The sequence below is a fragment of the Callionymus lyra genome, chromosome 13 (genome assembly GCF_982586985.1).
Source record: "Callionymus lyra chromosome 13, fCalLyr1.hap1.1, whole genome shotgun sequence".
Taxonomy (NCBI): domain Eukaryota; kingdom Metazoa; phylum Chordata; class Actinopteri; order Syngnathiformes; family Callionymidae; genus Callionymus; species Callionymus lyra.
This window is the reverse complement of record NC_141830.1, coordinates 4879290-4904771: the sequence shown is the minus strand read 5'-3', so window position 1 is coordinate 4904771 and position 25482 is coordinate 4879290. Positions and strand designations below refer to the sequence as shown.

Genomic DNA, 25482 nt, shown 5'->3' with positions numbered 1-25482 from the left:
ATTTATTTATATAGCGCTTTTCGAGACCAGGGTCACAAAGCGCTTTAACAATCAAAACAATACTCAAAACAGTACATACTTCAAAGATCAAGACAACATCGAGAACAACACAGGAGTTCGAGAAATTCAAGGAAAAGCCTGAACAAATAGAAATGTCTTAAGATGTTTCTTAAAGGAGTCAGTAGATCCATCAAGCGCAAAGAGAGAGAAGATCGTTCCAAAGCTTAGGAGCAACAGCCTGAAAAGATTTCTCTCCTCTGGTCCTGAGTCGTGTGCGTGGAACCATAAGTAGATTCTGATCCACAGACCTCAGAGCCCGAGCTGGGGTGTAAGGCTGGATCAGATCAGTGATGTAAGGAGGAGCCTGACCATGAATAGCTCTGAAAGTAAGAACCAGAATTTTAAAGTTGATCCTGAAAGAAACTGGAAGCCAGTGAAGAGTTTTAAGGACCGGAGAAATGTGAGTTCTTCTACTAGAGCGGCTCAGAATTCTCGCTGCAGAGTTCTGAATCAACTGCAGACGAGACACATCCTTCTTGTTAAGACATGAAAACAAACTGTTACAATAGTCCAGACGAGAAGAAACAAACGCATGGATTACAAGCTCCAGATCATGTTCCGACAACATTTTCCTAAGTTTAGAGATTTTTCTCAGTTGAAGGAAACAGTTTCTGGTCAGTTTTCTTCAGTGTTGAACAAGAGACATGTCTTTATCAAATACAACACCCAGGTTTTTCAGGCTCAGTTTGACAGACTGACCTAAGTCACCCAAGTACTGACTCAACCCTGGTGTGTGACTTTCAAGTAAACAGTTAGTGCAACATGTCACATACTCATTTCACAACCCAGTTGTACAAAACCCACAACAGTTGTTGTTACAGCGGGTCAAGATGGTGTCGGAAGAACAGGGTGGGCAGAGGCATTGAGTGATAGCAGCCGCTAGCAGGTGAAAGCTGAAAGACAAGAGGAGCAGTTTAAGCCTCTGTCGAATTTCAGAGACGATTGTAGACCACAAAGGAATGTTGTATTGGAATTCAATTCTAGGCTGTCAAAGACTGTTCTGGTTGTGTTTGGAGGAGGACGAGTAGCTGCAGATGGTGTGAATGCCAGAGAAAAAAAAATGTAAAATCTTGCTCGATGCGCCAAACAATGCAACCAATCTCAGGCGGAATAGCGTATAAAGAGTAGAAAACCACTAGAGACAGAAGAGGAGCTATTACGAAAAAGCTTGGTCTCCACAGTTTCCTGGTATCTGGCCATAAAACAGCAACATATCTTCAATTCCACACAAGAAGATGTTTGTAATAAACTGGTGGGGAAATCAATTTTGACCATAGAATATGAAAAAGATGGTTATACAACTTGATGAAGCGTATTCAAAGCTATTTACCTTCAACACACCATGGGGTCAGTTCCGCTTTCTCCTGCTACCATCTTGGATAAAGTAAAGTTTTTCAACGAAAGAACTGTGAAGCATTTTGTGATATCAAAGGTGTGAACATCATTGCACACGGCTTCATCATGTAGCATCGTCAGAGAGAGTCAATACGTACATAATATAGCTTCTCTAACTGCATCTCTCCAACACACGAAGACCTAAAGGAAGCTTATGAAATACTGCAAAGCGAGTTATTTGAAAAAAATCTACATCTAGCTCATCAAATAAGGCAGCAAACACCAGCCAAAGCAAGAAAGGTCCTGGACGGGCCTTGCATGACAAGAGACATGGTTTGCGTTTCAAGCCCGAGAACCAGGGCCTCTTATTTAACATGAAGTTGACATGGATAAAAAGTAAAGTAGTAATATCTTTGATTATATCACCAAATCCCCAGAATACCTGAACTTACCTAACAATACATCACCCTGAGAGAATTAATACTGTTCTTGCAAGATCAGCAGTCCAGCCAGAAACTCCTCTATGACTGGAGGACAAATGGCTCATTCCATTAATCACTCTATTCCTCAAACTCGATCCTCAAGCTCAAAATACATACAAGTATTTTGTTAGGTAATAGTGTTGAACAAATTACAAAAATCACATGGTTGTCTTAGTTTAATGTCATCTTATAGAATCTTTTTCACTATTCTTCTGTAAATTATTTCTTGTTTATTATACAGGCAGTTTTAAAAGAGGGCAAAGCAGAACACCAGGCTGATAAAAAGTGGAAAAACCTTAAAATAAGGTCCAAGGTAATGTTAAAATGACTTATTCCATCCTCTAAATATAACTTACAGTTAATATTTGTAGTATTTAATGATGTGTGTTTCTTCATTCCTTTTAAGGCAATATCTTTTTTTTCCCAATTTTGTTAACATTAACTCCCCATGTTTTTTATCCTAGCCTCTTATTCTTTGCCCTGACCCTCTTCTCTGTCAGCTTAGTCAATTGTTTGCTAGAAATCAAACAATGGCTGAGTGAAAACACTTTACAGCTAAATGTGGACAAAACTAAAACTCTGTTTTTTGCGTCTGATGATAAAGTTACAGGATTAAGTCAGTACTTGGGTTACTTGGACCAGTCTGTCAAACTGAGCCTGAGAAACCTGGGTGTTGTATTTGATAAAGACATGTCTCTTGTTCAACACTGCAGAAAACTGACCAGAAACTGTTTCCTTCAACTGAGAAAAATATTTAAATTTAGGAAAATGATGTCATAACACAATCTGGAGCTTATAATCCATGCGTTTGTGTCTTCTTGTTAGACTATTGTAAGAGTTTATTTTAATGTCATAAAAGGAAGGATGTGTCTCGCCTGCAGTTGATATAAAACTCTGCAGTGAGAATTCTGACCTGCTCTAGTAGAAGAACTCACATTTCCCCGATCCTTAAAACTCTGGCTTCCAGTTTCTTTTAGGATTCATTTTAAAATTGCTTCCTCGCACAAGCTTCTGGACCAGAGGAGAGAAATCCTTCCAGGCTGTTGCTCCTAAGCTTTGGAACGATCTTCCTCTCTCTCTGTGTTTGATGATCTACTGACTTCAAGAAACACCTTTTTTTTATTTGTTCAGGCTTTTCCTTGATTTTCTGGAACTCCTGTGTTTGTCTTATGTGTCTTGGCCTTTTAAAGCATGTATTTTAGCTGTATATTGTTTTTGATTTCTAAAGCGCTTTGTGACCCTGGTCTAGAAAGGCGTTTTACAAATAACCATGACTTTACTAACAAAGAAAAGGAAATAACAGACCTCTGTATTTTGTGAAATCAGAGCCAAAATTCTTACGTATGGTTCTGCAGATTGACCTTAATTTGAGAGCTTCAGCCATGATCCTGGTCTCTCTGCAGAAGTCTTCGTAGGACCTGAATGACTCTTGAGTTACTCTGTTACAGCTCAGCTTCAACGTTGAACCAAATTCTAAAAATCAAAAACCTACTTAACACACTAACATTTAATACAATGTATGTTTACCATATTCAATTAAATCTGCGCACAGCTCAAAATATAATTGTACATTAATAAGTAAACGTTTAAATACTTTATCACTGCTGGAATATAGTACCATTAAAATAAATAAGATATGTTTTTACTATTATTTATTATTATTAACAAACCCAAATTAGTTAATAAACTCAACCAATAAACTCAACTACTTTTAAACAGGACACAGTTCCCCGTAAATTAATACAAAGTCATCATAAGTATATTTTGTGAGTCAGCCTTCTTTTTTTGTTCTTTTATGAATGAGCATTCCGTAGCTACTCTTCTCAGCGTCCCAGCATTCCAGCTTTACGTCACCACAGCAGTTAAATAGTTTCCAATCGAAGTGGGAATCTCTGCTCTCTTCTGTGTAGCATCCATATCTTTTCATCATAGTCATTATAACTTTAAGAGATAGTTATGGGCTATCTCCTAAAGCCTATAACTATCAAGCAAATCCATTCAGTGTAAATGTGTTGTGTTACTACAGATTAATTCATTCCCATTCAATACAAAAACTTATACATCATGTTTAAGTGTTCATAGATGGTAGTCACACATGTCCGGTTCCATCCCATCAATTATTGCAGGAACCATCTGGGCAGGATTCACAGAATACTGTGAAATTGACGTCCAAAAATTAAGCATCACCGAGCGATGGGAACATGAAGCTTAATGAGGAAGATTTCCAGAGCTCAGGTGGTGTGATACATATATATTTTTAATCACTTCTATAGGTCTTTATTGACATTATACAGATTCATGTAAGTCCGCAGGTGAAGTACACAAACCAGATTGGTGCTGCATCTCCATCCAGCATGTGTGATGAAGGTAAGAAGCAGTGACAGGCAGGATAACTCTCATAACTTTGATCATGCATTATGAATTCTGGATGTTTTATTCATAGGGGTGAAGAAGCAAGGCTTGAGAATATGTTTTATCCCTTTTGCTCAGCTATATACTTGTGAATTCTTGAGAAGGAAACCGTTCTCTTATAGATGTCAAACCTGGACATCCTCATCTCTTTCATGTAGTCTATAGATTCTTCACGGGGCAAATCTCTTCTACTTTTTCTGTTTTTTTGATCAGTCATTAGCTCTCATAGCTATTATTTTCAATGTTATGCCACAGGCACACGAATAATGTTGTGATTTATCCAATGAAAATGTGGAAAAAGAACTCAAATTGTGTTCAGTTGATTGATGTGCGTCTAAAGCTCATCAAATACAGTGTTGTTGTTCCTCTCATCTAAGAGCCTCAAATATCTGCCTATGGTACTTGCATAATTTTTTCATAAAATAAGGAGAATGTGTATCCTTTTACCTAAGTGGGTGGCACAGGTTTTGGTTTATTAAAAAAAATCGTTGTTTTGTGAAAGAAAGATTTTATGCAAGCATTTATGATAACATTTTTAGTTTAAAACATTTCCTATATATACATTCATTGCCTCGTTAATCTCACATCCTGTTATATATTTCCGTTTGCTTCAGAAATAATACAAATGATATGATAAAGAGAAACGCACAAAAAAAGTGTGCACGTACTTTTCCGAAGCAATGTTCAGATGTATCAAGAATCGAAAGAGCATGAAAACATGCAGGCATCCTGCCAGCTTTGAAACTGCTGTACATGCATCTGCAGGCTGCTTCACCCCTTGGCGAGACCTTTTTCATGTGTTCATTGATCATGTGTTTGCAGTTACATGACGGAAAAAGTGATCACAAATGCACAAACATGTTTAATTTTTCCCACACTAATGTTCGTTGGTGGTTATGATCGCATAGTTTCTACCTACCATTTTTTATCAGATATTTTAAGCAATCTTGTGTTTTCCCACAAGATTTTGGAAATTAAATTAACACATTAATTTTCTGATTATGTTTTGGCTGCTACACTACAGTCTGGTCTTCACTGAATCAGACTGATGCATAAGCTCCCCCTCGGTGGATGGACGGATGGATGGATGGATGGATGGATGGATGGATGGATGGATGGATGGATGGATGGGTGGGTGGGTGGATGGATGGATGGATGGATGGATGGATGGATGGATGGGTGGGTGGGTGGGTGGGTGGGTGGATGGATGGATGGATGGGTGGGTGGGTGGGTGGGTGGATGGATGGGTGGGTGGGTGGATGGATGGATGGATGGATGGATGGATGGATGGATGGATGGATGGATGGATGGATGGATGGATGGATGGATGGATGCATCGATGGATGGATGGATGGATGGATGGATGGATGGATGGATGGATGGATGGAAGGATGGATGGATGGATGGATGGATGGATGGATGGATGGATGGATGCATCGATGGATGGATGGATGAATGGATGGATGGATGGATGGATGGATGGATGGATGCATCGATGGATGGATGGATGGATGGATGGATGGATGGATGGATGGATGGATGGATGGATGGATGGATGGATGGATGGATGGATGGATGGATGGATGGATGGATGGATGGATGGATGGATGGATGGATGGATGGATGGATGGATGGATGGATGGATGGATGGATGGATTTCCAGTTCACAGCAGACATCCTAAAAGCAAGAAAAAGAACAAACAAAGAACAAAGTGTAAGCGATATTTAAATATAGCCGACAGAACAATCCTTCTGAACTGAAAGACAAAGGAAAGCATCAATATAAAAACCTTTAATGGATTATTTTATATCGAATTAAGTTGTTACTGCCACTTAATGAAAAATTACACTCTGTATCTTCTCTCCCCAATTGAGTCTGCTTTCCTGTGTATTATGTACATTTACATTCGGCCTGATAAGTTAGGAAGAAGATTGTCTGCCTGGAGCCTGGTCCTTTCAAGGTTTCTGCGTTTCGTCACAGGAGTGTTATCTTGAGGTCTTGGCAGGGTCTTGGTAGGACTAGAGCTGCACCTGCAGCATCACTGGTGAAGGTATGTTAATAATATAAAAAGAAAATTAATTTAAAAACTTCTCAATAAAAATATTTTAATTTGTTCATGTATGAGTACATTTACAAACTATACTAATGTTTCTTTCATATTTTTATAGCTGCAAATTATACCTGCATAGTTACATTTTAAGTGTGTACATTTGAGTTGTTGCTGTAGTGTTGCTGTAGCTGTTACAATATATAGATGTGTCATCTCGCCGTGTTTTCAAATGCTTATCCTGGTCTGGGTCGCAGGGGCAGCGGCTTTAGTAAGGAGGCCCGGGCTTAACTTGACCAAGACATACGTCTCTCCAGCGTATCCCGGGTCTACCTTTTCTCTCACCGGTGGGACATGCCCTGAACACCTCACCCGGGAGACGTCCTGGACTCATCAGGATCAGTTCTACCTTGAGCCTGAAAAATGTCACTTTATTTAAAAAAAAATGTACATAAAAATAATTAATGTATCATATATAAAGGACTTAATGGAAAACAATGTCCAGGCTAGCCAATGCCCATTGCTTGTTTGGCAACTAGCTAATGTGAGGAAATGACCATTTCAGGACAAGGACAGACATCTGCGTAAGTCAACTGATAAACAGATTCTCTCTTAATATCATTTCTTACTTGATGACTTGAACCCTCATGACTCCTTCCATCATCATTCATTTTCCAACACAATAAAGAGGCCAAAAGGTCAAAAGTTGTAAGCAGTTTTTAGTTTTATTTAAACTTGTGCACCCAGCTAAAATTGTGAACTGTGTACTTCAGTTGGGTTTCACAACAAGTTAAAAATAAGTGAAGATTATTATTATTATTATTAATAAATAACCATGTACACACAATTTGCTCATCACAGAGTTCTAACATTCTATCACCGATCAGGTGTGTATAACATTGGGCAGTCCTCCACAGTTGTGCCACTCCATACTTTGTCGTCATGTGAATTAAAAATACCTTTGTTTTAAAACATAATTCTCAAACACAATAAAAATATTATTGTAAATGATCTTCAAATCTATATTTGTAGAGTATATCTCTACTTTATCTTCTCCACAGAGTGCAAGTGCAACATGCACTTTTGGGTGCGAAACATGTAGATGTTTAACTGCCTGCCTTTGACACACTGGGTTGGGCAGTTTGTCTTAAAAACTATTACAAAAAGTTGCATTTTATCTTGTACAAAACATTTGATTCATAGAAATTGCATTTTCACAAAGAAACATTAAGGTGAAAGAAAGAAGCAGGGTGGAGTACAAAACAATGATAAACACTTAAAGCCTGCTAAAATGTGTTTGCACCCAGAGTGAAATGAGTTGTTACCATGGAAATCATGTCTGGTTCAAAATAAATAAGGATCTTTAAAAATAAAACTACGGATAATTTGAATAAATAAGAGTATGCGGTTGTAGTGATTGGTGCGGATTGATATTGAGCCACACTCATGGCACCTTATTTCCTCATTAATCATCATCATATTTTGATATAACCATTGCATTTACTTAGACATCAACAGCCAACTATTCAACCCCTGCATTATATTGCGCTCCTTTTATAACTACATAAAAGTGCAAGTACTCAGTACTTAAAATAACTAATACATGGAACTTATTGCCTAATGGAAGATATACAGTAGAGCCACTATGTAGGGTGTTCAATATAATACGTGACAAAGCAGATATCATTGCTGTACATTTAGAGATCAGCTGTACTCACTGTATTTTTATTTTTTTTAATATTTTTTGGGGGGGAGGGGGGGTAGGGTCATATTTTATCAACAATTTCAGTGAAACAAAAATTAGTGGGAAAAAAAGGTTTGTCTGAGGTGGTCATAATGATGAGGTAACTTGCTGACATTTCAACCAAGCTATTTCCACAGGAAATATCGCCCAATCTTTTTATCACAAGTTTGTAGTCAAGAGAAAGAAACAACCGCCGTTAAAAAAGCACATCAGCTATGCCTCAAAGAGAAGTCAATTCTCGCAACACGTTATCACCATCTCCCCCCAGACTGTCCCGCTGTGTCCTCCCGGCAGGAGTGTGTCGCAGATGGAGGATCCCCCTTCATGCTATGGTCTCTTTTCCAGGCAGTCTTCGGTCGTTGAAAGTGTGCATGTTGATAACCTCCTCTGTTTTCACAACAACAGTCGGCGGAGGCTTGTGATCCAGCCGGCGCTGACACTTGAGTGAAACCCTCAGCTCGCCCACCATGGCACTGCAGAAGGATCTCTGCAGACGGAAGAAGGAGACAAAAGGAGAACAGGTTGTGTTTCAGGGCCGCACCCACCACCGTCTGAAGCCTTCAAGTCAAAGTCATGTCTATTCTTTCTCCATTTTGGCACATATCATCTCCAAGACCCACGGCATCGGATACAAACAGCAGGATGAAAAAAAAGGAGTGGTGGAGTGCATGCAAGAAGCAGTGGATGTGAATGCTGGTCAGGAACAGACCAACAACAGTAGGACCCTCTGTATGGTGTGGTTAGTTGGTTTTTCTTGGTTTTTTCGTAAATACTTTCTATCCCACATCTACTTCAAATGAAGAGATTGAAAAATATGTCAACACATCAGCCAAATGTCACATCATCCTCTTGCCTTCTGTCTTCTGAAGCTGCACAATGAATGATTTTGTTTTTGGACTTTTGTAAAACATTGCAGAGAATCTCTCCACAGGTTATGAAGATCATTATTTTTTCTCTGTTGTCAGCGGCATCTCGTTCTGTTTTATAAAATACAGCATCAACGGATTAGTTTACCAGTTTGGGGAGACATTTGATTTGACATGCATTTTTGGGTTTCAATCAGTTATTAATATCGATAATAACCGTTCATGTGTTGATACACATAGATTTTACTGTATTTATTTAAACACTTTTAACATCTCTCATAGTGTGCTTGTGTTTATGCAGGCACTGAGAGGGTTTAGTATTACCAAAACATATGATGAGAAAAAAAGGAATTTAGTTTACCATTTTGACATTTCTAAAATGTATTTATTACAATTTATTTTAGTTTTTGTTTGTAATGAGTTTAAATCCAATTGTGTGCTGGCAGATTAAATGATGGTAGTACGAACACTGTTGAAAAATTAACTATTTTCTTTAAATTAACAAACAAGCTCATTTTAAATCGCGTGTATTTAAGCCTCACCCTTTCCACCCTTTATCTCCCCATGAACCTGATGGTCGGCACACGGCTACAGCTGCTCCGCAATCGCAGTTTATCCACCATTGGCCAGACCACTGTGGAGGTTCAAATGATCCCTTGTGTTTGGTAATAAGCTGCATATACATTTGTTATGCTTCATGTTTAATGTTGCAAAATGGTACCAAAGCAAATTCCTAGTTGGTATAACCCCCACCGACAATTTCGACCTCTGCATTTTCTGTTCTTTATTAAATTCACTGTTCCTGTTTCATTCTTTGTTTTTTCCCCGATTTGGACATTCTGTGAGATATTGGAGTGGTTTCATAATGGATATTGGACTCCTGCTGTTTATGAGATTGTTACCTCTGATTGATTGTTGTCTTTGATTTCTTCTTATTACATTGTATTACACAGTTTACACCGAATTTCCCCTCGCGGGACAATAAAGGATTCTGATTTATGTACTGCTTCTGTGTCTTCTTGAGACTCGCACCTTGCAGACCGTGAACGATGCATGAGTGTACAAAAGTCAACAGTTTCATGAGTCACATTATATTTGTTAGGTTTGCTACGCATTTGACATATGCATTTAGTTTATCACTACCTGATGGTGCTCCAGAATCTCTTGACTGAAAGTCAGTTTCCATAGTCTTACCAAATACTTCCCAGATCCAAGTTTAAATTAAAGTACTGGTCGGCCTGTCGGCACCATCTGGCTCAGAAGTCCGACAAGAGCACTATTGGTCCTACTTCTTTAGCTCCAGGACAGCAATACTCTCAGCGTTCAACCACCAAATTCCAAAGGTGCCAACACAATAGGCACCAACTACCTTACGGCAACTGCTTAGGATAACTTACTTGGCAATAAAGGCCAGAAATGCAGGTTATTCAAACATGAGTGTAAAGGATCATATGTTCTGCTAAAATAAATAATTTAGGAAAACATGTGTTTATCTCAGTCCACTCAACAAATGAAGGGAGCTTTGTTAGATTTATTCTATTTCAAACTGTCCAATTACACTGTATGTTGAAGCTCCAGTCATTATAAATTATTAAGAGAACCTCTAACTCACACAGAGAGGGTTGCTATGGGTATATAAATAGAGATTATTATTATTAATTATTATTATTATTATATGAAACTATACTATACTGAATGTGTGAACAATTACTGTATATAGTTTTCATTTTAATGTATAAACAGTATTTTATACCAGATCTGAATTTCAATGTATTAAAGGATGTATTACTAGAATGTTTCAAAACATCAAATATATTTTATTTACAGTACAATATCATGCCAGTACTTGCACCCCAGATGCCAATACATCAGAATATGTATTAAATGTAATATATTTTCAAATGCAACATATATTTAATCACATGGGAAAATAAAGTTTTGTTTATTTTCAACTAATTTCACTATCATTTCTCTAACACTTAAAGTAACTTTTAATGCCTTCCTTACAGAGTATGTTTTGCTTTCAATGAAGAAACATGGTTTAATTTGCAAAAGAACCATTAAGTGAAGTTAAAAAGATGTGAGGCTTATGCATTTGCTACAAAGAAACCACAGGGTCTTAGTATGGCTTCCTAACAGGAAAAATACCAACCCTTTTGATTGTGTTTTTTTTGTTTGTTTTTCTTTCTTGGGTGGAAATATGCTGCAGCTGTGCGAGGATCTCAAGCATGCAAAGTGTGTTTGTGCTGGCAGGATGAAATGAGGTCCTCACACACAGCTGGTGGTCCCTGCCCTCAGAAGCCTGGTTAGTCTGTAGCAGCCTCAGGAGGAGGCAGGTAGAGGGGGAACAGCAGCAGCAGGAGGAGGAGTGGGAAGAGAAGAAGGAGGAGGAAGCAGAAGAGGCGCTGAGAAGGAAGGGGGGGCAGAAGGGCCAAGCAAAGAAAGTAACAAAATACAACCATTTCACAGCGTTATAATATAAATCAAATGCAAGAACAAAGACAATGTTTTGAGGGACATAAAATAGATCATCAAATATACGCTGTCGATCCAGTTTTGTATAAGAAGGCTTTACTATTTAGAGTCTCCCTCTAAGACAAAGTATTAACTCATTGTAATATTTCATTTGCTGCATATTTAATCGTATTTAAAAGTAAAACATTTTTTGTTTATATATTATATTGTATATTTATTTAAAGTGATAGTTCCTACAATATCCCCACCCTACAAAATGTACAATTCTGAGTTCGGGGGCAGGAGTGGAGTAAAAGTATCTGGATGTTCTGTTCTATGTTAGTCTTTGTATCCTTTGTCTTTGATCTATGTTCTTTATCTTTATCTTTAGACTTAGATTGTATCATCTTGTTCTTTCTCTTTATTTCTCTTTGTTCTTGTTCTTATTTTATTGTTTTTTATTTTTATGAACAATTGCTGTATTGCTGTGTCTAATTGGAAAAAAAAAAGTCCCAAAGAAGACCTCATGTAGGATCAATAAAGTTCTACCTACCTCATGTCAAGTAAGAGTTGGGAATATTTTTAGAGTAATCTGTTGCATTTTATAGAGTTATAAATCCATGTTATCGTAAGAACTTGAGCTCAGGTGTCGTCATCTTCATCTTTGTCTAAAGTAACGCACTTAAAAACATCCAAATACCACTGTGGTGCTCAGTTGTAATGTCCATCTTGTACACAAGCCTCGATATGAAGAATTGTTATGAAAAAACTTGAAGGGAAATAAATGTGTTGATTTAAGTGTCTCTTACATTAATATTGGAGCTCTATTGTCTCATCAGTTTGTACAAAACTCCCTTTACTTAAATGATTTACATTTAAAAATGTGCTTAAAGGGTTAGTTCACCTAAAATGCAAACTTCACTTATTTTCTACTCACTTCATGTTGACTAACGGTTGAGATTTGTTTTTAGAGTAATCTGTTTGCCCTGGGTTAAATTTCCTCCAAAAGACGCTTAAAACACCCATATACCTACATGCTGCTCATATACAATATCCTTGTATTGAAACCTCAATGAAAGGAATTTTTTTGTAAATAAAAAAGTCTATACTTTACACTTGTTTGTGCAAGACGTTAAACCTTAAAAAACGTAAGTCCTATGAAAGTTATCTGTAAATAGTGTGACCGCTTCCAGAGCGCACACAGTCTAGTGTCTACTCCGCTAGCGTATATTACCCGGAGAACTTCCAGTTTATATGACGTGCTACTTTTCAAACATCTTCTCATCGAGGCGTCAATACAAGATGGACATTACATACCAGCAGTATGGCGGCATAGGTATGATTTTTAGCGTCTTTTTGGAGGAAGTTTGTCCATTGGCTCTCAGTTGCTTGATTCAAATTGACTTACATTTTTGCCAAGGCCTCTTAAGATTACTCAGAAAATAATCTCGACCCTTAGTTGACATGAGGTTGAGTAGAAAATTTGTGAAGGTTGAATTTTAGGTGAACTATCACTTTAAGAACAGCCCACTGAAAAAAACGTTGTTTTCTGGAGATAAAATCCTGTTTAGCACAACCACGGCCACTGTGATATGTCAAGCATAAAGGTTTATCACACAGTGTCATTAATCTCCACCTCGAAGGGACTTGTGTATAAATATAGAAGGAGGGCGATGGAGGAGGAGAGAAGCCCATTATTACGTCATAATTGGCTCCATTTTTGTAACCTGTATATAAAGTAATAACTTCAAAACAAGGTCATGATGAGGGACCTACTTGGAGAAAGAGACTTCAACATTTGAAAATTGTAAGTCACGAGAGTTGGGTTTTTGCATTAGTTGCACTTTAAGATTTAGGCTAATGTCCTAGCAGCGTCTGCTGAAAATAATATTAACTATGTTATAAAATAATATTAACTATGTTGAGGCTTTAATTTTATAATAATTATTATTATTATAATTAATATTTCTGGTTCTTACTTTCAGATCTATTCATGGTCAGGCTCCTCCTTACATCACTGATCTGATCCAGCCTTACACCCCAGCTCGGGCTCTGAGGTCTGTGGATCAGAATCTACTTATGGTTCCTGAACACGGTTAAGGACCAGAGGAGAGAAATCTTTTCAGGCTGTTGCTCCTAAGCTTTGGAACGATCTTCCTCTCTTTGCGCTTGATGATCTACTGACTCCTTTAAGAAACATCTTAAGATGTTTTTATTTGTTCAGGCTTTTCCTTGATTTTCTGGAACTCCTGTTGTGTTATCAGTTTATCTTGACCTTTAAAGTATATACTTTTTTGAGTATTGTTTTGATTGTTAAAGCGCTTTGTGACCCTGGTCTGGAAAAGCGCTATATAAATAAATATTACTTACTTACTTTAATACAAGATGGTATTTGGATGTTTTAGGTGCATCATTTTGAATAAAGACAAAGACAACATCAGTCGCTACATTAGCGTAGACGTATACTTTTGTCTATAGCTCTGAAACGGAACACATTACTCTAAAAATGATCTCAACCCTTAATTGACATGAGGGAGAGTAGAAAATGTGTTAATTTTGGGTAAACTAACCCTGGCGTAACACTTGTCATTGATGTTCTGTGTCAAGTGCAATGCAAACATCAGATTTGCACTTTATTCAAGACTTTTTTCTTTAACAATTTACAACAAGAGACTATTATTTTATAATTTAACAAACAATTATTCCAAAAAAAATGTTATCTTAATAGTTATCATAATCTTGCACAAATGTGAGATCAGATTGGGTAATATTACAGTCTATAAATCACCCCACTTTACCCGTAGATACACGGTATAGTTGTGGTTCCCTGAACCGTTTGTAGCAAACTTCCAGAAAGAAAGATGCAGTGAAATAATCCCTGGTGTCAAGCTTGTTTATATTCATCAATAATAATCACACATTATAAATATCATCCTCATTAAAACAATGTTTTAATTAATGTAATCAATAAGTGTGACATTAGAAAAGGCTATCATGTATTCAGCATTCTGAATGTATTATTATTTACTTCCTTTCCTTTACTCTATTATCTGAGACTTATATCGTCCTTGTGATCTGCAGGGCATTAGCATCATTTAAATAGCTACTTCATCTAAGTGCTCATTATTAGGCCACATTTAGTCCAGTGGTAATTGAGGAGCATATTTAACAACTTCACAGCACAGCAGTGAGCACTTCATCACCGACGGATTTCCAGGCTTGGCTACGGCACTGTGCTATAAATATTGTCAATTATTGTAAAATGTGTCTTCTCCAGTCTAAGGACTCACTAAACTCATCATCCCAGGAGATCTTATTAGCTTTCATCAGAAAAGCAAAGGCTGCCACTGGAATGTGCTCGCTTTCGCAGATAGTAATTGCTGATTTGGCCAATACCCTCAAACGTAACACAATCCATACCAAGAACTGGCTATTTTGAACATGACAAAAAGTTTACACTCCAGTCTTTGATGGTGCATTTTATTCATTTACTGGCTCATGAAATACAAAATCAAACTGTTTAGTGTGAATTTTATACACACTTTTAGGAATGATACATATTAATAATTAATGTCACCTTGACAAAGAAAAGGGTTTGTTTTTAATCAAAACAGGGTGAAATAAACAACTGAAATAAACAACTTGTGAAATACTTTTAGCATCAGAGTGAAATTCTGACTGAAAGCTAATGTGTAAATGACCATACAGGTATATGCACATGTTTCTACTACGCGTGTTCTGTGGATTCCATATTATAGTAAATGTGACATATTTACTTTTTATATTTAATGTGACATATAGCTATATCTATATAAAAATAGGTAGATATATACACTCACTGTGATGTTCTTGTCTTGCAGTGCAAGTTTCTGCTATATCATTGGTCAGTTGTTCGGTACGACTGTGAGGTGTTGGTGATGCTCGAGATGAACAATGGGATGAGGTAGTGTGAGGGTGGGAATGGAAGCTGGAAGGATCTGAGTCGGTGGACAGTGCCAGGGGAGAGCCATGCAGCAGAGCAAACGTAATGCAACACATGTGATCTGGTGAGTGATAAGGCCAGAACACATTTCTTTTAATTTTTTTTTTATGTTTTCCTTTCCCAATGTTATCCCAGACTCAATACACCCCTGTAGACAGAAACAAACATTCGTTGTGAGTATTTTTTGATTTTCTTTTCAGATTATAAAAAGGAAATGTTTCACAAGTGGCTCTTGGTGTCATTTGAGACGGTGGTTAATGTCTAGCTTGGGTCCATGGTGACAGCAGAATTCCTCACGTTTCTTATCTCGTTGTCGCCATTGGGCCTAAATGAATAAATGCAAAAAAACCAACCCTTATCTTACTGCAGTTACTTTATATTGTCACAAATACACTTGAATGGTGTTAGGGTGTTTACATACAGAGCCCAGAAAGGTTTCTGTAACAGCACAGAAAAGCTGCTAAAACTGTTTAAAAAATACAATATAGAATTTAGACCTAATGCCATCTCTTACCTTTTCAAGTTCTGCATTCTGTTTGGACTTGTAGAGAAACTCTCCCACAGCCACAAATATAGACAGGACAAGTCCTGCTGCGAGGACAATGAAGATTCCGCCAATGTTTTGCACCCCGAGGGCACTTGCCTCTTTGCTCTCCTCCTCCGGACATCCGTTACCTCGCCACCACTTTTCCTTCATCATGTGGAGCTTTCCTTGCTCCTGAAGCTGGAGGATGGCAATGGTGACCTTGTCTCTGTATGGAGACCCTGAGGAAAGTAGATTCACAAAACCTACTTAGTTTTTCTTTGACATGACCCGATCAAGATAGCAGCTTAGTTGAATGGCTCTTCACAACTGCGAGCTATTTTCAAAAAAATAATCCCTTGGAAAGGACGGTGGACAGCTTTTAAAAAACCCAAAAGAAGAACTGTCAAAACTGCAAGCGACCAAACCAAAGGAAACCTTGACCTGTGGACGTAAGCTTCACTAAATAAACAAAAAATGACTAAAACAACAAAATGGCCAATGTAGCGCAGGAACTCGGTGAGCTGTAATGACCTCGGAACTACGTTGGGCTTGGATACTGCTTTGGAACATGAGGTAATCAAACTAAACCAAACTGTTTTAAACAACGTTGCCTGATCGACGAAGCCAAATGCCGCATCCAAGACCCCGAAAATGCTAATTATAAAAACAAAGAATCGATAGTGGCAATTACAAAGTTAATCAGCGACCAAAGCAAAAGATTTAATAAAGAGAGGAAGACGAAAGAATCTCAGATTGTCTGGTGTTCGTAAACGCGCAGAAGGTGGCCAAAGACTTATTGACTTTGTGAGGAAAATCATCCCAAAATGGCTGGGCCTGGATCCTGATCACAGGTTAACTCTGGAGCGAGTTCATCGTACCCTAGCAACGGCGAGACCAAATCAGAACAGATTCATCTTAATTCTTTTTCTGCAGTTCCGAGAGCGGTAGTTGGTGTATCGCGAGTCACGCAAGCGCGACATCATGCATGATGGAGTAAAAATAACTTTTCGTCCGAGACGGTGAGAATGTATCAATAGTTGTGGGCAGATAAATATAATTTCTTTGCTTATAACTTATATATTTAGCATTTCAATATTAATTTATTTTCTTATGCTTATTGTTGTTTTTCATATAGGATCGTTTAGTTTTGCGTATGGTGCCCGAGGTCTGCTATGAGAAGTTACCTTAGTAGAATATCTTGTTAATATTTAAGGGAATGTTAACTTACAAAAGTTGCAGTTGTTGGGCTGTACTTTTGCTGCTACGCTGAGAGTAAGTGCATAAATCAGGGGAGGGAGTGCATTTTGGGGGTTAAAATGCAGGGTACATATTTTCTTTGAATTACAAATTTATGACATAAGGAAATCTAATGAATCTTGAAACTATAACAATTACCAGTTGGAATGTCTGAGGTTTACGAAAACTAGCTGCCGCGCCAGAATTAAACGCCGGGATCAGAGGGGAGCTTATCAAATGACGCTCCTGTCTGTCATCATGGGGAACGTGAGATCTCTCTCCAACAAGATGGAGGAACTTGTGGCAGCGACCAGGCTAGATCCGCAATTTCGCCGGTGCAGCATGCTGATGTCTACTGAGACGTGGCTGAGGCTGACGGCACATGGATGCAATCGAAGCTCTGGATGGATTTTGTTCGGAGAAGCAGCCACCTACAATGGCACTACAATGGCGTCGTCAGTGACGTCATCGGTGCTGAATGTGGGACTTCTTAATGTTCGCTCCATTACTAATAAATCCTTTATTCTTAATGATCTTTTCACAAGAGTTAATTTGGATTTATTATGTCTTTCTGAGACTTGGCAGAGAGAGGAAGAGTTTATTCATCTGAACGAACTCTGTCCAGTAGGGAGCGCTGTCCTGGGGAAGCCTCGCCTCTCTGGTCGTGGAGGAGGTCTTGCTACTGTTTTTAGGGAGAGTTGTTCTTGCAAAGTGATTCAGACACAGGAATTCACTTCTTTTGAGTCTCAGATGATCTTGGTTGGTTCTACAAGACCTTTCTATTGTGTGTCAATCTACCGTCCGCCTGGTCCTGCGGCGGTGTTCTTGAAAGACTTTAGTGACTTCTTATCTTCCATTATTCAGATGGAATCTGTTCTTATTCTTGGAGACTTTAATCTTCATGTTGATGACGTCACATCTTGTTCTGCTAAAGAACTTTTAACTTTAACTGAAGCCTTTAATTTTGAGCAACATGTTTCTGAACCCACTCATCAAAAAGGCCACATTTTAGACTTAGTTTTTACTCTTGGCCTGAACATTTCTAATGTATCTGTACATGATGTCCATCTGAGTGATCATTCTCTTGTCTTGTTCAACCTGGACTTCATCCCTGAACCTAAGCCTTTGAAAGTTAGGTCTCAGAGGCGTGTCATCTCAGCCGATACTGCAGACAGTTTTTCTGCTATGTTTGACCGTCTTTCCTTTGATGACTGTCCAGATGTGGACAGTTTGATTCACTGTTACACTGATCATTGTGTTGAAATACTGGATCAAGTGGCACCTGTTAAATCAAACTTGAAAATTCAGAAAAAACGGTGCCCTTGGACAAATGAAGATCTCCTGAGTCTGAAGAGACTTTGTCGAAAGACTGAGCGTCTCTGGAAGTCTACTAAACTTGAGGTGCACACACTTCACCTCAGGGATCTGATGACTTCTTACAATGAGATGGTAGAAACTGCTAGATCTGATTACATCAGAAAACTGGTAGCAGCAAATAGGAAAAACCCCAAAGTTTTGTTTGACACGATTAATTCTCTCGTGTCTCCTGCTCCTCAAATCACGCCGGTCTTCTGTGAAGCTGACAGCAATGCATTGTTGAGATTTTTCATTGACAAAATTAAATTGATCAAAGAGAAAATCTCTCCCCCTTTGTTGGGAACCCCTACTGTCTCTGAGCCCATCTCCTCCTCTTGGTCATCCTTCACTGCTGTATCTTTGGGTGATATTTCAGCACTAGTGAACAAGATGAAACCCTCCTCTTGCTCAGATGACGTCCTTCCTTGTAGGCTTTTTATCAAAGTATTTGATATAATTGGCCCCTGGGTTACCAATATGGTGAACCTCTCCCTTTCCACAGGGGTTTTTCCCAATGCATTTAAACATGCCATTGTGGAGCCTCTGCTCAAAAAACCAGGCTTAGACCCAACTGACCTCAGTAATTTCAGGCCTATTTCTAAGCTCCCTTTCTTGTCCAAGATCTTGGAGAAGGTGGTGTCCGAGCAGCTGTCTTTGTTCCTGGATCAGAGCGACATCCATGAGAAGTTTCAGTCTGGCTTCCGTAAACATCACTCTACGGAGACAGCTTTATTGAAAGTGTCCAGTGACATCATGATGTCGGCTGACTCTGGTAAATTCACTGTTCTGGTTCTCTTGGATCTGTCGTCAGCCTTTGACACAGTTGATCACCAGATCCTGCTGAGAAGACTAAGGGATGAAGTGGGACTGTCTGGGTCTGTGTTAGAATGGTTCTCATCTTACCTTTCTGGGCGCAGTTTTAGTGTATCTGCCAATCAAATGAGGTCTGAATCAGCAGATCTGTTGTGTGGAGTCCCTCAAGGTTCTGTTCTGGGTCCTTTATTGTTTTTGCTGTACTTGATTCCCCTCGGTAAAATCATTCAGAGATTTCCAGATGTTTCTTATCACATTTTTGCTGATGACATCCAGCTCTACTGCTCTTTTGACCCAACTGGGCCCCAAAGGCTGAACAGCTTAGTCAATTGTTTGCTAGAAATCAAACAATGGCTGAGTGAAAACACTTTACAGCTTAATGTGGACAAAACTGAAACTCTGGTGATTGCTCCTGATGATAAGATTCCAGGGTTGAGTCAGTACTTGGGTGACTTAGGTCAGTCTGTCAAACTGAGCCTGAGAAACCTGGGTGTTGAATTCGATAAAGACATGTCTCTTGTTCAACACTGCAGAAAACTGACCAGAAACTGTTTCCTTCAACTGAGAAAAATCTCTAAACTTAGGAAAATGTTGTCACAACATGATCTGGAGCTTGTAATCCATGCGTTTGTTTCTTCTCGTCTGGACTATTGTAACAGTTTGTTTTCATGTCTTAACAAGAAGGATGTGTCTCGTCTGCAGTTGATTCAGAACTCTGCAGCGAGAATTCTGACCCGCTCAAGTAGGAGAACTCACATTTCTCCGATCCTTAAAACTCTTCACTGGCTTCCAGTTTCTTTCAGGATCAACTTTAAAATTCTGGTTCTTACTTTCAGAGCTATTCATGGTCAGGCTCCTCCTTACATCACTGATCTGATCCAGCCTTACACCCCAGCTCGGTCTCTGAGGTCTGTGGATCAGAATCTACTTATGGTTCCACGCACACGGCTCAGGACCAGAGGAGAGAAATCTTTTCAGGCTGTTGCTCCTAAGCTTTGGAACAATCTTCCTCTCTCTTTGCGCTTGATGGAGTCTACTGACTCCTTTAAGAAACATCTTAAGACGTTTCTATTTGTTCAGGCTTTTCCTTGAATTTCTCGAACTCCTGTGTTGTTCTCGGTGTTGTCTTGATCTTTGAAGTATGTACTGTTTTGAGTATTGTTTTGATTGTTAAAGCGCTTTGTGACCCTGGTCTCGAAAAGCGCTATATAAATAAATATTACTTACTTACTTACTTACTTACTACAGACCTCCAAGAGTACACGGAGTCTGTTACTTCATGCATGTGGAAGTGCATGGATGATGTCACGGTCACCAGAACCATCTCCATTCGGGCCAACCAGAAGCCATGGCTGACAAGTGATGTCTACAGGTTCTTAAGAGCTCGGAACGCAGCCTTTAAAGCTGGAGACCAGATGGATGTGAAGACGACCAGGGCTAACCTAAGTAATCAGGATGGCCAAGAGGGAGTAGTCCAGAGAGATTGCTGACCATTTAAATGACAGGAGAGACACCAGGAACCTGTGGCAAGGGATGTAGACCATAATGGACTATAAGCCCCCTCCTCAGACCTGCGACAGCTCCCCCTCTCTGCTGAACCAGCTGAACGACTTCTTTGCTTGCTTTCAGAGCAAACAACAGCACCCAGGCAAAGAAGACAACACCACCTCCTAAGGACTAGGTGCTCACGATATCCCCAGAGAGTGTGAGGAGATGCCTCAGACGCACAAACCCAACCAAAGCCCAGGATCCTGATAACATTCCTGGTCGTGTCCTGAGAGACTGTGCCGAGGAGCTCACAGATGTTGTCATTGATATCTTCAATTTGTCACTAAGACAAGTTGTTGTCCCTACATGCCTCAAAGCGACCACCATCATCCAGGTCCAGAAGAAGTCGTCCCCCCCTTAAGGTACAACGATTACCCTCCAATCGCACTCACTCCCATTCTCATAAAGAGCTTCGAGCGGCTAGTCCTGCAACACATCAAGCTGCTGTCAGGGAGGAGACTGCACAATCTTCAGGCCAGAACCGGCAGGTTAAAGGACAGCTTCTTCCACCAGGCTGTGAGGAGAATCAACTCCCTCGCACTACCTGGGCCTTAACTTTGTTGTTTTTGTTGATACTGTTTATTAGTTGATTATTTAAGTTTGTTGATTATTTATTTATTTTGTTGTGTATTTATATTTATTTATTTATTTTCTTGAATGTCTTATTTAATGTTCTTCCGACTGTCTACTTCATGTTTTGCATCGTGGGTCTGAGAGGACCAAGACTTCATCTTGCATACGTGTATATTTGACAATAAAAGAACTTGAACTTGATTTTCTTTATTAAGGGCAGACTGCACCAAGATGAGCAGGAAAGGTAAGGGAGGCGGGTTTTGTGAATGAAAAGTGGTGTATCCCCAGACACATCACGATTAAGGAACAACACTGCTACCCAGACATCGAACTGTTGGCAGTGAGTTTAAGACCTTTTTACTTGCCACATGAGTTTTCACATGTTGTGGTGTTGGTTGTGTATATTCCTCTGTCTGCAAGCGCCGAGGCAGCATGTGACTTCATCACCGGTGTAATGAGCTGGCTGCAGACTCAAAGCCCTCAAGCCCTTTTTCAGTTAATCAAACATTGTCCACGGTGCTTTAATTGCCACTGAGATACCTGCAACTTCTTCCCTGTTTGGTTTTACTCCTTTCTTTATTTGTGTAACACGGGCTGGAGGTCTGGATCTTGTTCCTGTTGTGCTTGCCACTCAGCTGCATCCACTGTCTGTGTGCCTCTGCAAGCTGGACGGGTCTCCTACTTCAGCTGACAGGTGTCTTCCTCACGACCGTGCACCAGAATTTCATCCAGTTACACCAGGCATTGTTGACGGGAATACCTTCAAGCACCTTGTCCATGAGCCGCTCGAAGGTGGCTGAAGCGTTGCAGAGACCAAAACTGAGGACCTGTGATTGCCAGAGGCCCTTTTCTGTGCAAATGTTGGAAATGTATAAGCTAAACCCCTTCTAGAGATGTTTAAGGAATCTAAGAATTGAGGTTCTATTAAATATTTCCACAAGACCATCACTTTTTGGGATGTAGAGCTGTTGTCCAGGTCTTGTGCATTCTCATGCGGTCACACATACAAGCAAAGACCTGCGATTCAAAATTCCTCTCCTGGTCACTGTGGATAACTTCTCTTCCCCCAAACCTGCTAAACAGCAGTCTTTTGCCTTGTGGTTGGGCTAAGGGGTACCTTTAAGTATCCAATTCGCAGGTCCAGTGATGAAAACCAGGAGACCATGGACCATGGAGCCAGAGACCATGTCCAGAGACTTATCCACGCATGGTAGTGGGTAACGGTCTTTCTTAGTTACATTGGTGAGCAGTCTATAATCCACACAGAAAGTCATCCAAGTGCCGTTCTTTTTGGCCACCATCACCACTCCCGAAGGCCACGGACTGTCCGACGGTTCTATAAAGCCAGCCTGCTGCATTTCTTCCACTGCTCTCTCTGCAGCCTCGCGATGAGTAAGGGGAAGGCGGCAAGGTCGTGTTTTGATGGACCGTACATCGCCGGTTTCTATTTCATGTTGCACCAAATGTGTCAACCCCACCACAAAAACTGAAAGCTAAATTGGTATTTAAGCCTTGTTTCAAGGGATAACTGTCTGATTAGACTAAACTTGTCTAGAATATGCTCTCCTTTGAATATTTTGAAAGATAATTAGACATGAATTGCTTGTAAACAGTAAATGTAAAACATGTTACATTTTTATAATGAATAATATTCATTACAGTTAGGAAAACAGAAGTGGGAGTGAATTCTTCTGACTTGTGTTTATGGCTTAGGTTCGGATGCTTGGAAAAAAAGGAGCGCTTTTAAAGCAACTAATGATGTGTCATTGCTCTCAGTAGGAATATATTTCCTCCTGGGAACATCCCACAGAGATTGTGGCAGTGGGCTGATGGGTGAATTCACAAGGATGAAATTTTAGCAGCTCTGCATAGCAGTAACAAAGAGGGAGAGAAAAAAAATCACAGGGTATACAACTATTGTGTTCCTCCAGTGGTGTTGTATCCATTGTCCTATAACAGTTTTTCATCAATAGCCAGTTTGAGTTAAGTTTTTGTTCTTGTGTTACTTTTAATATTGGTCCTTGAGCTGCATAGCCTTCAATTGAGGTGTTGGGAGGATTAGTTTTATTAAGTTTGAGAATGAATGGTTTATTATTTACTTTATTTGTTTAAACTCTGTACGACTGGTCAAGCTCTATTGCCCTGCCAAGAGCATACTTTAAGGTCACTGTGGCAAGGTAAACTGCCTAAATTAACAGCCTGATTGCAAATGTATATAATACTCAGGAAAGTCGACTCAATTCGAGGGAGAGAATACAGATGAGAGTAAGAGCGTAAGAACATACGGTGTGTGTATCTTCTCTGGTGGATGTGTGTTTGGGTGTTTGCATGGGTGCATGTATTGGAGAGCACACAGACCTAGAAGTGCCACCTGTAGCCATGAGCAGGAGGGGCAAGTCATGTGTCACAGTGTCAGTTGACACCCATGCCTAGTGGAATTTTTAACCTAAAGTTTGTTTTTAAATAACCCCGTCAGGTGACTGTGGCTGTAAGCGAAGTGTATGAAGTATTTTAATGCAGCCTATAAATTATTCCCCAAACCCAAATGTTGATAAAGTTGAGAACAAGAAATTCCAATGAACTGTTTTAACACCTTCTGAGCAGTATTCATTTATGGGAATTCTAGTTGTGGATGTGAATTACAGTATGTTATCATTCAAGTGAATGGATTTGAGATAGTCGGACAGAAGTGTCCGTAGAACTCAGAACTCCCCACCTTAAGGCAAAGAGAGGCTATTCTCTTGTCAACAGGCACCAAGTCTTAGAGCAATAAGAATTGCTACCCCTTCTCTGTGCCTTTACCCAGTACCAACTACAGAGTGGGAAAGTGTTCAATCTCTCTCAAAAGAACTGGTTTGAGAGCCTACAATGTGCATCAAGGTTAATAAAAATATATCTAACCAGAACCTCTTGACCTTATGCACAAACTCAGGCTCCTTTCCTGTCAGAAAGGTGACATTCCCTGTCCCTAGAGCTAGCTTTTGCAACAAAAGATCGGCTCGTCAAGGTCCCATTCCTAGGATGCCACACATGGTAACAGAGTCTCTTCTTTTTGGGCTGCGCCCAGCGGAGTCCCATTTTCCCGGCAACCAGGTGCTCGCCATTGAGCCGCACCCCTAGGCCTGGCTCAAGTTTACCCGCGTGCAGACAAGGGAAACTTAATAAATCTAATTTAACCATTTTTTTCACAAGGGGTTTTTAAGCTTCTCTTTCTCTGGTTCCTGACCAACTCCAGGGATCATTGGGACACAAAACCACTCCCCTACAGTAGGTAGATAGCTGGAGGAGGGTTATCTGTTTGCTTGTCTAAATAATATTCTTCTACTTCTTTTAGTTTTCTAACTAAATATTTTTCCAATATTATCTTTGTCCTCAGTCAACCTTATTGTGTTGAGGAAAAGGTGATTATTTTGCGTGTAGTAAAGCCTTAGCTGTTTCCAGGAGAAGAGACCCAGATATGTTTGGTGTGTCATTAGTTGAAAAGAAGGCCCAATCTTTCTTAAAATGATTTTCAAATTCCTATCTTTTAATAAAGTGTTTAACCTCCATTGAGTGGAACACTTCAGTTTTGGTTTAATATTTAGACCAAGTTTGACTTGTGAATGGTTGCCTAGTATTATTGGAATGGATTTTTCTTTCAGAGATAATTGATCGTAGAGATTTACTTGTTAAGAAATAATCTAATCTAGATATTTAATTTACCACCTATGATTAGATCAGAGCTGGGCAAAATATTAATATTTGAAAATAGTTGTGGAAGAAGTCTGCGTCGTCCTTGTTTGGCCAATATACACTATGGTCATATTTTGTTTGTTCTCAAGGGGAATATTGATTATGAAATTTGTCCCTTCTTGGTCTGAGATTGAAGTGTGAATTGTGTTTTATTATTAAGATTGCAGTACCTCTTTATCTGGAGTTTCAATTTTCTAAAAAGGTTTGATCGCATTACTGCATTTCTTCTGTGACCAGGTAAGTTTCCGTTAAGTGTTAAGTTTTGTTTGTTGATTTTTGAATTTTATAAATTTGCCTGATATTAAACTAAGTTGC

General features: G+C 39.3%; 1 protein-coding gene across 2 annotated transcripts in view; it reads right to left on the bottom strand.

Moving 5' to 3' along the window:
• Nucleotides 1-7049: 7049 nt before the first annotated feature.
• Nucleotides 7050-25482, bottom strand: part of LOC148067014 (glutamate receptor ionotropic, kainate 2-like) — a 150224-nt gene continuing 131791 nt past the window's right edge. The window contains exons 15-17 of one of the 2 annotated variants that reach the window (XM_087806597.1): nucleotides 15898-16148; nucleotides 15681-15708; nucleotides 7050-8568 (exon numbers count right to left, since the gene is read on the bottom strand). In XM_087806597.1, the coding sequence (XP_087662723.1) occupies nucleotides 8333-8568; nucleotides 15681-15708; nucleotides 15898-16148 (515 nt within the window). In that variant the 3' untranslated portion in view covers nucleotides 7050-8332. The remainder of the gene's footprint in view (nucleotides 8569-15680; nucleotides 15709-15897; nucleotides 16149-25482) is intronic. The other variant, XM_087806599.1, reaches the window with a different exon arrangement.